This window comes from Amphiura filiformis, chromosome 11 (assembly GCF_039555335.1).
Source record: "Amphiura filiformis chromosome 11, Afil_fr2py, whole genome shotgun sequence".
In the NCBI taxonomy this organism is placed as follows: Eukaryota; Metazoa; Echinodermata; class Ophiuroidea; order Amphilepidida; family Amphiuridae; genus Amphiura; species Amphiura filiformis.
Genome location: NC_092638.1, coordinates 46,537,545 through 46,553,541, shown reverse-complemented (window position 1 = coordinate 46,553,541; position 15,997 = coordinate 46,537,545). Strand labels below are relative to the sequence as shown.

The 15,997-nt window shown below is 36.6% G+C and overlaps 1 protein-coding gene across 3 annotated transcripts in view; it reads left to right on the top strand.

Moving 5' to 3' along the window:
• The window catches only part of LOC140164908 (zinc finger Y-chromosomal protein-like), an 82,291-nt gene extending 67,782 nt beyond the window's left edge, over positions 1-14,509 (top strand). For 2 of the 3 annotated variants that reach the window (XM_072188290.1, XM_072188297.1), the window contains exons 2-3: positions 2,509-4,136; positions 12,375-14,509. In XM_072188290.1, the coding sequence (XP_072044391.1) occupies positions 12,497-14,062 (1,566 nt within the window). In that variant the 5' untranslated portion in view covers positions 2,509-4,136; positions 12,375-12,496 and the 3' untranslated portion in view covers positions 14,063-14,509. Of the gene's footprint in view, positions 1-2,508; positions 5,409-12,374 lie in introns of those variants that run through there. The other variant, XM_072188296.1, reaches the window with a different exon arrangement.
• Positions 14,510-15,997: the final 1,488 nt, after the last annotated feature.

Sequence of the window (15,997 nt, the reverse complement as noted above, 5' to 3'; positions counted from 1 at the left end):
CTTGACTGACCCAAAGGCTGACAGTAAAATTGCTCACTTGATTGTTTGGAGTGGCCTTCTTTCCATATAGGCCAGCATGCTTATATAGGCTTTTTAGCCTGGCTTGAACATTTTGAGCCTGATCCCACCAGGACCTAAGCGTGTCTCCACATGGAGCGACCATTTAAACAAGGCTTTTTAAGGCTTGTAAGGCCAGGGGGCAATAAAAGTATGTCACAGAGCTTAAGAAGACTTTGAAATCCATTGTGGAATGCAGTTTATTTTCCATCTTGTTTTTCAACCAACTCAAAATCAGTCAAATATGTTTAAGATGCTCAAAAGTTTCAAAACTGACATTCTTATATACATTTTATGCAAATAAAATATTTTCACTAAATTTAAAATGTTTGCTTAATGAAAACCTGGACAAACATGATACTTTTATTGCTAGGTTTTTTCTCAGTTCTTTGCCAATGTAGAATAATTGTTTTATTATTTTGTTGATAATTAATGTCCTCTGATGACGTCATCAGTTTGTATTTTACATAGATCTTTAACAGTAAAAACAAATTACTGTGTAAAGCTGAATTTATACTCAATCGCTTTTGCAGAAATTAAGCAATTTGCTTGCTCAGTGTTTACTTCCGTTTTCAGACTGTTAAGCTGATCAATCGGTACAAATCACCGAGGCAAAAAATGTTGCTTTTGTGAGTTGAAGATATCTCAACTCCCAAGCAATTTCGCTTGACACATGAATGCATCAACCAATCATTTCATATCAACTGGATCTGTTATTTTACTACTTAAAGCCATATTATAACATTTGCTGTTGAGGACGCCCTCACTGATTTTTTAAAATTCATTTTTTACACGATTATATTGTACTTTATTAAACCAATATACCCTGCAAAAATCAAGACTCTAGGTGCTGTAGTTTTGTCAAAATCCGAGATTTTGAATAAAGCGCCGGAACCGGCGTCTTATTATTACGATGGAATTATTAGTCGAACGCATACACGATGTTCATAACACACAGTACTTACACGGCGTATGGGAAGGTGATCTACACAACAAAGGGTCGTACCATAACATGACCGAAGGAGTGGTACGTATTGGCGACATCAGTGCTGGTAGTAAATTCCAATTTTCTTTGCTTTGCCGTAGTTGTTCGGCTCCAAAATAAAAGGGGATATATCTGACAGTAAAAACTAACATTTTATGTCAAAGAATTGCTAATCTATTTTGTAAGATAATGTTATAATATTGCTTTAATTTGCCTTTCTCGATTATTACCTTTCAGAGATGAATTAATTCAAAGCTATAATTATTGACAGTAATGGATGTTCTTTAAATGTATATTGTGGCCTTTTGAATATTTTATTTGTCTTCTGCAGTCCCTATCGCTGTGATAAGTATAAATGCAAAAGCAATGAGTGATGCATTGCAAAATTCGGTGATTGCCCATTGCTTTTCAAAAGAGATGCATCACAATCACTCAGCGATCGAGTATAAATTCAGCTTAAGAGTATATGAACTCCTCAGAAAAAGTTTGGAAACCTTCCAAAACAGCTATTTATCAGAAATAGTCGAAATCTATTTCCATATTGTTTCATATCAATAAAAACATTGTTCTTTCCTGTCAAAAATGACACCATGCAAATTTGTGACCATAACTTATTTCATGGTTGAGTAACTGTCTTTGAAAGACAAGGAGGTCTCAAACAAAATTGCCAAATCTGTTATTGTTCGCGTCATTTGTATCAGTAAACATGAGTAAGGAATATCACACTTTTTCATTAAAAACGGTTTCAAAGTGCTGCCAGCCTGATGTACCGGTCTTCTGCAGCCGTTGTATTTCTTGGGCGGCCACTTCTGGGTCTGTCTTTGACATCTCCAGTCTGACAAAACCTGGCTTTTTAGCTTGGAGATCATACTGCGGGAAACTCCAAAAGTTGCCGCAACTTGAATCTGAGGTATGCAAGCCTCAAGCTGACCAATAGCCCGAGCCTTATCCAGATATGATTATCGCACCATGGTTGATTAGAACTTTCTTGCAAATGACCACTATGAAGAAGCGACCAGTAAGAGAGATTGACTTGCGTTGATCCATTTCGATCCACCTGTAGAACTGTTAATCCCATCCTGGCATTTTTCATTCAAAATGACATAATGCAAACTACTTTTCATTCATTCTTTTATTCATGCATTAACCCACTCATTCATTCAAAGCAATGAGATGAATGCAGACAATGGTCAGTTTGGCACATTTTCTTTGAGACCTCTCTGTCTTTCAAAGAAAGTTACTCAGCCGTGGAATAAGTTATAGTCACAAATGAGGTGTCATTGCTGACAGGAAAGGACAACGTTTTCACTGATATGAAACAATATGAAGATAGATTTTTAAAATTTCTTATATACAGCCATTTTTTAAAATTTCCAAACTTTTTTGAGGAGTTTATATCCAGGGGTTTATATAAACTTACCAGTTTTGTATTTATTTCCCTCTTTCTCTCTCTCCCTCTCCTTTAGGACAATCCAAACTACCAAACACCTCATGTTGAAGAGCTTGCAGAACAACGACCAGATATTAGCAATACAGTACCTGTACACACTGCCATCATTTTGTACTACCTATCTAAAGAAAACACAAAATGGCATCGATTTTACATTTTTGTGATTCTTGTGCAGATAAACGTGTGAGAGAGGTGAAAACAGAACTGGAACAATTATTCAAAAAGAAGAAACTGAATCGTCGTAAGTGTGGAATTTGCTGTGGTGAAATCATATTGAAGAAAGAGTCTGTTGAGGATAGAATTGATAGCAAGCAAGAATATTGTCCATCGGTCAATGCTGAAGTGAATAAAACGGAGTCTGACGAATTGGTGAAAGAAATTGCAAATGTGCCCAAAGATGTATCGGTGTCTAGAGATGATAGTGATGGTGATCTTGAGACGGTTGAAGACACTGATTACATGCCATCGGATGTGTCCGATGATGATGAAAGTGATGCCGGCTCAAATTGTTCTGATGAAATTGAAAACAAAGCAAGCAACTCTAAATCAGCCAAAAGGAAGGAGAAAACAACGGAAGGTCTAGTCAAGTGTAGCGGCAAGTTCGAAATCAATTATGTGAATCCAGAAGTTAAAGAAATGATTTTAGAAGGAAGTATGACATCAAAACAGTTTGCATGCAAATTTTGCGAGAAAACATTTAAATGGAAGGCAGCTGTGATGAAAAAGTTTTCAGTACATCTTAGTGAGCACATGGAACAAAAGGAAGTACTAAAGCCTTTCAAGTGCCCATTGTGTACATCATGCTTCAATCGCTTTTCTACTTTGAAAAAACACACTAGAGCTCATAATAACCCCATGTATGATTGTCCACATCCAGACTGTGACCGCAAGTTTGTGTACAAAAAACATATCAGAAAGCATGAGGAATTATTCCACAGCGATGTTGCCATGGAACGCAAAGCAAAGCTTAGTGCTTCTAAGGAACATCGGTCATATGTGTGTCAAATCTGCGGAGCTGTCTTAGCATCTGCAAGAAGTCTGAGGAAGCATCTGCTACGTCATGAAGGTTTGAAGGCATTCAAATGTAGAGAATGCGACAAGTGCTTTATCGATAAGCAAAGTCTCACTAAGCATCAAGTCACGCACAGCGATGCAAAAAATGTCATATGTGACGTGTGTGGCAAGGCTTATGTTACATTAGAGCAATTAAAATATCACCATATAGTAGTCCACAGCGAGAGAACATACCAATGCGAGTATTGCCCGTATAGAGCTAAAACCATGGGGACTCTACAAGCTCACACAAGACGAAACCATATGGAATCGTCTCTGAACAAATGCACATGTAATGTTTGTGGGGAGACTTTCTTATCAGCAGCTGCTTGTACAAAACATGAAAAGAAACATCAAGGTGGATTAGAGCTTGCTGAAACTTTGCTAAAGCCATACAAATGTCCAGATTGCGGGTATCGAGCAAGAAAGCCATCTGCAATTCCAGTCCATAGACGCTCTCATACAGGAGAGAAACCTTTTAAGTGTACCCACTGCCAGAGAGCTTTTACTCAAAGGGGACAGTGTACAAAGCACATGACAATTTGTGAAAAGAGATGGGAAACAAATGTACATTGACACATTTTTGATAAGGTGAAAAGACTGCAGTTTGTGTTGATACTGTACTGCTTGCTGTTGCTCATAAATTACTTTGAATTGTAAGATGCACGTTTCAATTTTATAAGTGTATATACATTGTTTTTATTTTTACATACAAATTATTATGATTACAGGGTCTCATGCACATTTGGTTTCAGTATATATATGTAGGGACATGCCAATGAGAATATTAAAGTGGACACATATTTATACCACTTTTTAAGAATATTTTACCAATTATTTAGTACACCTGAGCTCCAGATTTTATCCAAATTTAACACAATTTTACGACAGTTTTACGAAATGTCAATATTTGTTTAGAAATTTGGGTTCAAGTTGGGTTGAAGACATTTGTTATTTGTGCAAGAAATTTGAAAAAAAAAACCCAACCAAAAAACAACAAACAATTTTCATACCAAAATTGACATAGAAGGGGACAATTAACCAGAATAATCCTTGTATGGTCATTTATACTAAGTACTGGTTTGTGTGGTCTATATTTGGAGGGGTGTTTTTTGAGGATGTTATATACAGGCTGTATCAAAATGTTTGGTACCCATCAGTTTCTATTAATTATGGACAAGACTACTACAACAAAATGCAAAATAGGAGGTACCTTATAAATGAATGTTATGAAAGGTCATAAAACTATAAATCATGTGCATTTCAAGAGGATCCAATGCTGCATATTGAAGAACAGGCTTGTCAATAAACACCAACAAATTATGGGTACCAAACATTTTGATACAGTCTGTATAAAGATTTCAGATGCAAAAAGCGATATTTCTATCCAGATATAGACAAATAAAAATTGTCAAATATAAAGAACATAATTAAGAAGTTTTTTATCGTAGTTTCAGAAGTACATTGAATGTACTCAATTTAAAGCTAGCATTATAAAGCAGAATGTTGTTGGCCTTAACACACAAAGTTTGAAATGGCATATCAAGTTTCGCCTCTGAACTCTTCTTCATTATGTAGTTTGAACAAGATACTTGATTCAATTTGGTTATCTCTTTACTTTTTATTGGATATAGTGCACCAACCATTGCATATTCGTTATCGTGGTGCACGTTAGAATATGGCCATTGTTAGGTCAACTGGATCACGCTTTCTTTGTTACGAACCACTGATCGAAATGATCACAACGCAAAGCCTATGGCATATCAAAATTCGGAACAGGTGTATGATGAGCCCAGGCTTGGACTCAGTAACCGATGGTTACTAACGTGCACTACAACCGCGAATATTAGTTGAACAATGTTATATGTACACCAGGCACAAAAAGAAACTCGTCAGTTATATTCATCCTCGCTGTTCAATAACTTGATAATTTTGGATTATTCTGAAATATACATTTTGTTAATTGGACTTTTCTTTCTCATTTGACACCCTGTTTGTGAACATTGAGCAAGAATTGATCAAGATATGCGCCTCCAATCTCTCAAACCCCAAAATGAAAAGTTGCAATTTTAACGATTCAATTGTGCCTGTTACACTGTGTGCTTTGTTGATTGGCCCGTGGTGCTTGTGTGCAATACAACGATGCGTTCCCATTGAAAATCGTTGAAAATGCAACTTTTGATTTTGGGGTTTGAGGCTTTGGAGGCGCATATCTTGGTCAATTCTTGTTCGTTTTTCACGAACAGGGTGTCAAATGAGAAAGCAAAGTCCAAATAACAGAATGTATATTTCAGAATAATCCAAAATTATCAAGTTATTGAACAGCAAGGATGAATATAACTGACGAGTTTCTTTTTGTGCCTGGTGTATATATTTCTCAGTGTTCAAGTCATAGAAAGAGGATAAATTGCTACAAAATTGTAATATTTGTATAGCATTGTGTTTTAAATGTGTAATTTTATGCAATATCAGCTCAAATGTGCTCTAGCTTCTGCCTGCAAAATGTTTCTGGCTGGACGTAGTTGTTAGGATCATATAAATTAGGCTATTCAAGTTTGAATCCATACACCCCCTATGGAAAACATGACCTTAATCTTCCACAGAGTGTGTATGAATTTCAAATGGGGTTACCTGAATGTGTGACTTCATTATCCTAACTCAATGAATTTAGCGGATTCCATTCAAGTGGAAGTTTGGACATGTGTCAACATTACAAATATGTCAAAAAAAAAAAAAATCCAGTTTGAAAATAAAGTAACCAAGTTTATTCGAAAAGAAAAGATTGTACATTTTGGAATTGAAGAAATTGAGACAAACCAAATTTTTCAAATGTATCACACATTTTCATTATCACACATTTAGAACATACTTTCATCAGGAATTGATAGCAACTTTCAAATAAATTTCTATTCACATATCTTGTTTGTTCTTAAACACTTGCACTATTATGATATAAAATTGGATCGGTTGAGCCCATATTTATTGGTCGAGCTATGAGTTTTAAAATATTAGACGAGACGTAGTCGAGTCCAATATTTTAAAACTCATAGCGAGACCAATAAATATTGGGCGTAAAGCATCCAATTTTATCATTATTGTCTCGCCTGATAAGGCAGGAGACTATATAATCACTTTTCCGTATGTGTGTATGTATGTGTGTGTGTGTGTGTGTGTGATGTGACAAATTTGGTTAAAGTTTTGGTTAAAGTTTGCCTTCCGCCTATTTTCTCGGAGACTAGGGGTTGCACGTTCCTCAAACTTGGTGGGTGGGTGCATCTTGACCCGAGACAGAACCGGTTTGTATTGGTTAGTGGGTCAAGGTCACTGAGGTCATCTAGGGTTCATCCGAGGTCAAATTAGTAAAAACTGTCGTATGGGCATGAAACTTGGTGGGTGCAGTCAACATTTAAAGCCAAATTTGTGGAAGGTCATTTCAAGGTCACCAGGGGTCATCTGAGGTCAAATTAGTAAAAACTGTCGTATGGGCATGAAACTTGGTGGGTACAGTCAACATTTAAAGCCAAATTTTTGGAAGGTCATTTCGAGGTCACCAGGGGTCATCTGAGGTCAAATTAGTAAAACTGTCGGATGGGCATGAAACTTGGTGGGTACAGTCAACATTTAAAGCCAAATTTTGGAAGGTCATTTCAGGGGTCACCAGGGGTCATCTGAGGTCAAATTAGTAAAAACTGTCATATGGGCATGAAATTTGGTGGGTGCAGTCAACATTTAAAGCCAAATTTTTGGAAGGTCATTTTGAGGTCACCAGGGGTCATTTGAGGTCAAATTAGTAAAACTGTCTGATGGGCATGAAACTTAGGGGGTACAATTAACATTTAAAGCCAAATTTTTGGAAGGTCATTTCGAGTCCACCAGGGGTAATCTGAAGTCAAATTAGTAAAAACTGTTGCATGGGCATGAAACTTGGTGGGTACAGTCACCATCAGCCAGATAATCGTGCCCAGCCGATTATAACCGCCAAATTCATTTACCTCTACCAAAGTAATCGCAAAAGCAGGCGGTCACGAAAGCAGGCGAGACTCGTGGTTCGAGAACCGCCTTGTTATGTTTTGGATCCAATATTATCACAACTTGGATCCATCAAAACATAATAATGTAATATATTGTGTGATGGCCATATTCATTCCATTAACCCCCATGTCCCTATAAAAGCACATCCAGCGACTTTACTACGCACCCAGTGGTGTAGCAACAGGGGGCACTAATTCAGCATCGATTCTGCGCCCCTCCAAGTGATGAAAGTCAAAATTTTTGTTCGCTTTGTGTGCATTTCAGCACAAAATCATTATGACCCATATTTAACTTCATTGTAACCAAAATTAATTAGCGGTTGACCCTAATTGTCACGCGCACCCAAATATTGGTTATTAGAAGCTACAATTTGAGGGGTTTATGGAAGAAGGTTCTATCTGCTATATCAGGTATCATCTTTAATGTACAATATACATGTAGAATGCGGAAATTGCCTATAAGGCAGCTATTGGAAATACTTCTTGCGCTAATCCCCCAATAGAGGTTATCCGTGTTCTATAAGCTGCATTTCCTATCAGCGACTGCTATACCTTGTTTAGGACTTTCAAAAGAAGTACCTACACGTGCAACCATGACTGTTTCAAAATAGCCCGCCAAAATCATGCAGGTAATTCCGAGGTCGTGCATTGAATTGGTTTGAATGAGGAATACTACGGGAACCAGCGCCTTTTGTTAGAAGTCACACATGAGTAAAGTGGATAACCTCTATTCATTCTATGAACTGGTACATGTACTTATATCACATTGGATGGCTTTGAGTGCGATACGAAAATATACACCGCATACCGAACTCGCCTTTGGCTTGGTTGGTATTTTCATGACTCATGAGGTATATTCTCGTATCATGCAAACTAGTCTTTTACTAGTGTGATAATTTTCATCATGTTTGCCAGCTGTACATAACAACAAACTGTGGAACTCAATTACAAATGTATATTCCATGAACTGGTATTCTGTTTTAACTTGAGCTATATGTTGATACATGTATATACACTAAGCCAAAAAAGAAACTTATAATTTTTCACAAGGTCGTATCTTAAAATCCTGCCCATCAAAATTAACCAAAATGACACACATGATTGCCTTTTTTGGCTTAGTGTATTATATTTACAGGGTTGCCAACTTTTACTTATTTGGGAACTTTCTCATAATCTCATGCACTCACGCCAAGGTATTCAAATGTACCAGGTAGTAATATCTTATGCCATGATAGTAAAATCTCATGCATGGTCAAAATATAGTCTGAGAAATTGTTTTGTTTTTCTCCCTATCCCCCTCCCACCCACTTTTTAGATTTTTGAATACCCGGGTGAATAAATAAGGGGTCAAATAAAAAATTTTAGTTGTCAAACAATATCCAACAATATCGCACACCAAACAATTTTCAAAAAGTTGGCAACCCTGTGTAAATTCGGCAATTGTCTTGTTGTAATCCGTATGAAACTCGGGGAGCTGATCTTGGCAGCGATGGTTATTTGTGGAATGTCTAGGGTGTGCGCTCTTGTAGCAGCAAAGTCCCTGAATTTTTGTTATGGTTTAGGGAATGATGTGGGGCCGTACGGTAGTGGTCAGTGACAACCTGTAAAGTGTGCTGAGGCTTGTCAATTTTTTTTTATGTAGAGCTCCATGGTTAGGCCTCTAAATAAGATTTGTATTACCCTTTCTGACTGACCCTAAAATCTGAAAATAGGGTGGTTTTTGAAGAAAGTGTGTGAAAAGCATTAAGCAGCCCGTTCCACACTATTCCACTTACTCTTTTTCATGTTTGAATTTTCATATATATTTGGTATAAAATTCTCTAAATGTTTTGCCTTTTTGTAATTGTGCCACACAAGTCTGGTATATTAGGAAAAAAAATTGTGGCAGCAAAATATTTAAAAAAAACAACTTTAAAGTTAATACAAACTTTTAAATACTTTTTTAGGCCTTATGAAGCATACCATAATGTACATTATGAAACCAACTTTTATAGTAGGGTAAATCAGATCTAAAAGAAACTTGATTCAGAATTGTCATGTAATGTTTTAGTTTTACTTGAAAAGAGAAGGGCTGCATGGCAGCCTGGGCATGGCAGCCTTGCCAATCATATAAAATTTGTCTGGTATTTGTTATTATTTATTTTACAAGAAAGCATAAGCTAAATGGAAAAGTTATATGATTGGGTTATTCTATTTGAAATCCATACACCCTATGGAAGACAAAACCTTAATCTTCTACACAGGGAGTGTGAATTTCAGATGGGGTTACGCACCTAGATTTTTTAAGGCTAGATGAGTGGTTGAATCATTCTTTAGTGTGGTGCAAGGTAAGCTGTTAACAGCATTCATTTGGACTTTCAAAGGATATACTAATACTACTGGCTTGGCAAGCCAGGAGGTCTCAAAACTACCAACTTGCGACTTGACGCTCATTTTGTGGGAGCAGGTCCCCGGGAGCAGGTCACATTGTGTTTTGCATTTGAATTCTACAAGTGGGTATACAAATAGAAAATGGGCTATTCCAGTTGAAATTATTACAGCCTCAGTGGCAGTTGCGATTGGATTAAGTACTTCCTTTCTCTTGACTGACCCAAAGGCTGACAGTAGAATTGTTCACTTGATTGTTGGGAGTGGCCTTCGTTCCATATAGGCCAGCATGCTTAGAGGCTTTTTATTAGCCTGCCTTGAGCATTTTGTTTGAGCCTTGTCCCACCAGGACCTAAGCGTGTCTCCACATGGAGCGACTGTTTAAACAAACAAACAAACAATATGTGACCAACTCCATCAAAACCGGAACAAGTCGCCACTGCCAGACATGTTTTTTGAGTTATAGGCCTTTAAAGATTACATTCTCCCCAAAAAATGAAATTTTGGAATTCATGGTATTTGACTGTGGGACTAAGTGGACTTTCAAATCCTTGAAAGTGCTTTTTAAAAACAGGTTTATTTAATCAATAAATAACAGCTGAACTATGATAATCCCTATTCAATCCTATGTAAAGCAGGAAACAAATTGGCCCATTACTTAGAATAGCAATTTGCCAGATTTGGGGGAAAATATCAAGGCATCATTTACAAAATTATCCATATCTTGAAAAGTATTGATGCTATTTATATAAATTTGGTATCATTTTAAAGCTTGTTGTCTAGTGCTTACATTTTTATTCAAATCATGAAATGTCAAAAATGTGACTTGTTCCTGGTTTTGTCAGAGCGGGTCACATATTCATGTTGCGATCTGTTAACTTTGATGTATGTGTGTGTACTCCAGTAATTTAAGTGAATGCTTGTGATTTGAAGCTTCATATGGTGCTCTGATGTCACTCTTTGGACCAAATGATTTTAAGTATACTACCCAGCAAACACAAAAATGTGTTCTTAAAATGTTATAAACATGTTGACATAGTATTCAAAATGTTTTAATAAGATTTATATGTCGGATTATATAAAGGTCATGAAAATGTTTTTAAAACGTTTTATATGTAGAAGCACTGCAACAACAATTTTTAAATGATAACATTTTGACATATTAAAATATGTCAAAATGTTATCATAAAATAGTTTTTGGCAAACATTTTTGCAAAATATTTTGGCATCTCTTTATAACATTATGTTAAATTGTTTTGATTCTAGTTTTCAAAAGGTGTTTTTGGAACATTATTAAAACGTTTTATACCCTTTATATAACTAAACAACAAGCTGGGTAGTAGCTTGTAATTGGCTTTTAATTTTAAAATGCATTTTCAGTCAGTACAGTTTTGATCAAACCTGGACAATCATATTTTTCTCAGTTCTTTGCCAATGTAGAATAATTGTTTTATTATTTTGTTGATAATTAATGTCCTCTGATGACGTCATCAGTTTGTATTTTACATAGATCTTTCACAGTAAAAACAAATTACTGTGTAAAGCTGAATTTATACTCAATCGCTTTTGCAGATGTGATTCTCATGCATGCTCAGTGTTTACTTCCGTTTTCAGCGTGTTAAGCCGATCAATCGATACAAATCGCCGCGGCAAAAAAAGACGTCACTTTTGCGAGTTGAAAGAAATCTCAACTCCCGGGCGATTTCGCTTGACACATGAATGCATCAACCAATCATTTCCTATCAACTGGATCTATTTTGCAAATTAATATTCCTTTCTCGATTATTAACTTTCAATTATTGACAGCAATGGATGTTCTTTAAAGCCATATTATAACATTTTCATACAAAATAGATTAGTATTTCTTTGCCATAAAATGTTAGCTTTTACTGTCAGATATATCCCCTTTTGAGCTCAAAGGAAAGAAAATTGGAATTTACTACCAGCGCTGATGTCGCCAAACTTATTACTCCTTCGGCCATGTTACGGTACGATCCTTTGTTGTGTGGACCATTGTCCCGCACGCCATGTACGTACTGTGTTATGAACATCGCGTATGCATTCGATTAATAGTTCCATCGTAATAATAAAATGACGGTTCCTGCGTTTTATTAAAAATCTCAGATTTTGACAAAACTACAGCTCCTAGGGTCTTGATTTTTGCAGGGTTTTAAAAAAATATTGAGGGTGTCCTCCTCAGCAAATGTTATAATATGGCTTTAAATGTATATTGTGGCCTTTTGAATATATTTATTTGTCGTCTGCAATCGCTATTGCTGTGATAAGTATAAATGCAAAAGCGATGAGCGATGTATCATAAAATTTGGTGATTGCCAATTGCTTTTCACTCAGTGATTGAGTATAAATTCAGCTTAAGATTATATATAAACTTGTATTTATTTCCATTCCTCTTTCTCTCTCTCCTATATAGGACAATCCAAACTACCAAACACCTCATGTGGAAGAGCTTGCAGAACAACAACCAGATATTAGCAATACAGTACCAGTACACACTGCCATCATTCTGTACTACCTATCTAAAGGAAACACAAAATGGCATCGGTTTTGAATTTTTGTGATTCTTGCGCAGACAAACGTGTGAGAGAGGTGAAAACAGAACTGGAACAGTTATTCAAAAAGAAGAAACTGAATCGTCGTAAGTGTGGAATTTGCTGTAGTGAACTCATATTGAAGAAAGAGTCTGTTGAGGAGAGAATCGATCACCAGCAAGAATTTCTTCCATCAGCCAATGATGAAGTGATTAAAACAGAATCCATCGAGTCAGTGGAAGAAATTGCTATTCTGCCCAAAGATGTATCGGTGTCTAGAGAAGATAGTGATGGAAATCTTGAAGACACTGAAACTATGCCATCAGATGTGTCTGATGATGATGAAAGTGATGCCGGCTCAAATTATTCTGATGAAATTGAAATCAAAGCGAGCAAGTCTAGATCAGCCAAACGGAAGGGCAAAACAGTGTCAAGAGAGGATAGTGATGGAAATCTTGAAGACACTGAAACTATGCCATCAGATGTGTCTGATGATGATGAAAGTGATGCCGGCTCAAATTATTCTGATGAAATTGAAATCAAAGCGAGCAAGTCTAGATCAGCCAAACGGAAGGGCAAAACAACGGAAGGTCCAGTCAAGTGTAGGAGCAAGTTCGAAATCAATGATGTAAATCCGGAAGTTAAAGAAATGATTTTAGAAGGAAGTGTAACATCAAAACAGTTTGCATGCAAATTTTGCAGGAAAAAATTTCAATGGAAGGCAGCTTTGATGACAAATTTTTCAGTACATCTTAGTGAGCACATGGAACAAAAGGAAGAACTTAAGCCTTTCAAGTGCCCATTGTGTACATTATGCTTCAATCGCTTTTCTACTTTGAAAAAACACACTAGAGCTCACCCCCTGTACGATTGTCCACATCTGGACTGTGACCGTAAACGCAAAGCAAAGCTTGGTGTTGCTAAGGAACATAAGTCATTTGTGTGTCAAATCTGCGGAGTTGTCTTAAAATATGCAACAAGTTTGGAGAATCATCTGCTACGCCACAAAGGTTTGAAGGCATTCAAATGTAGCGAATGCGACAAGTGCTTTATTGATAAACCAAGTCTCACTAGGCATCAAGTGACACACAGCGATGCAAAAAATGTCATATGTGAGGTGTGTGGCAAGGCTTTTGTTCTATTAGATCAATTAAAAAATCACCGTATAGTCCACAGCGAGAGAGCATACCAATGCGAGTATTGCCCGTATAGAGCTAAACGCTTGAGGACTCTACAAGATCATACAAAAAGAATCCACATGGAATCGTCTCTGAACAAATGCACATGTAATGTTTGTGGTTTGTCTTTCTTATCTGCAGCTGCACGTACTAAACATGAAAAGAAACATCAAGATGGATTAGAGCTTGCTGAAACTTTGCTAAAGCCTTACAAATGTCCAGATTGCGGGTATCGAGCGAAAAAGCCGTGTTATATTCGCATTCATAGACGTTCTCATACAGGAGAGAAAAGTTTCAAGTGTTCCCATTGCCAGAGAGCTTTTACTCAAAGGGGACAGTGTACCAAGCACATGAAAATATGTAAAAAGAGATGGGAAACAAATGTACATTGACAATTTGGAAAGGTGAAATATTCAAAAGACTGTATTTTGAGGTGATCTGTACTGCTTGCTGTTGCTCTAAAGATGCTATTAATTTTGAGATGCACACATGTATATCAGTTTTATCCATTATGTATATATTTTTAGTTTTTGCTTTTACATTATGTTTTAAGTCAAAACTTTCCAGGACAATTATAACCCGATGGTATATATATGAAGAGTTCAGATGCAAAAAGCAATTCATTTTCCTCAATTTGAGATATAGACAAATATAACTTGTTAAATTTACAGAAAATAATAATAAGTATCTGCTGTTCTTTATCGTAGTTTCAAAAGTACATTGGATGTACTAGGGTGTCAATTTAAAGCTAGCATTATAAGGCAGATGTTGTTGGCCTTAAAGGAAGTCTCCGGCAATCACAACATTATGCCTTATATGTAAGAAAAATAATTATCAAGCATGGATCATGTGGTTTTATTTAAAACAAACTCATAGTGACCAGAAAAACAAATAAAAACATGCATCTCTCAACATGCGATATTCAAAATTCCCGGGCACCGAAATTGTCGAGTGCAATGACGTCGCAGTAATACAATGAAGGCTGACGACAATTGAACACAAATAACCATTACGTCATTGCACTTAGACAATTTCGCCATGGGAATTTTGAATATCGCGTGTTGAGAGCCGACTGTTTTTATGGTCAATATAAGTTTGTTTTAAATAAAACCATGTGATTCGTGCTTGATAATTATTTTTCTAACATATAAGGCATAATGTTATGATTGCCGGAGACCAGGGTTGTCAACTTTTTGGAATGGCTAGGCGTGAGACAGAGACGTACCGGGATTTGCCGACTCCAATGTTCATTTTGAACCACGATTATTTGAGCCACGGCGCTCGAGAATATGAAAAGCGGGTCGGGGGTAGGAACAACAAATTATTCATGATGATGCGTGAGATTTTACTCATTTCCCGGCTTTTTGCGTGAGATTTACTACCTAGGCGTGAGATTATACTACCTTGGCGTGAGACCGTGAGAAAGTGACCCAATCGCGTGAGACTCACGGCCAATGCGTGAGAGTTGACAGCCCTGCCGGAGACTCCCTTTAACACACAAAGTTTGAAAATGGTGTCATCACATTTTGCCTCTGAACTCTTCATTATGTAGTGTGAACGAGATAATTGTTTCAATTTGGTTATCTGCTTAGTTTTTATTGGATAGTGCACCAACTATTGCATAATTATATGTGACTGTCCACCACAAACCAGCCGTAAAGTCGCCCCCTGGTCAATTTTGTTTATTTTCGTGCTTAGAAAATATATATATCATAAGCTTTCAAATGGTATATCCTTTTGACTTCAAACGATATCCAGAAGCGGGGTTATGGTTTGTTGAACTTTGCTCCTTCAACAAAATGGTACCTTATGCCGGTTCTACATGTGTCTCTTTTTCCACATTGCTGGTAATAAATATCAAATAGTCATAATTGGCGGTAATTTCAAATCATCCCCAAGTCAACAAGGTTCCGGGATGTTCTGTCATTGTTAATACATACCTAGACAAAATACAATGCTTTGTAACCCCCACTTGAACAGGATTTAGCCAAAGCAAACAAAGACTAGAGCTATTTAAGAATTCTATAGACACAGGTAGAAGCTTATTATATCCTTTTTAACAATAGGATTATTGATTGGTTTAAAAGGTGTTTGACTGGCACTAGCAAAATGAGATACATGTATCACCGACTTGAGGTACCTATGAATACAAACATCATGCACATTTACACTGTAACTCAGAATAAGATTTGCAGACTTTAGGGCTGGTTTGTGGTGGACGGTCACATACGTTAGTTCAACAATATTACATACATATTTCTCAGTGTTCAAGTCATAGATAGACCTGTAAATAGAGTACAAATAGTTACAAAATTGTATAGCATTTC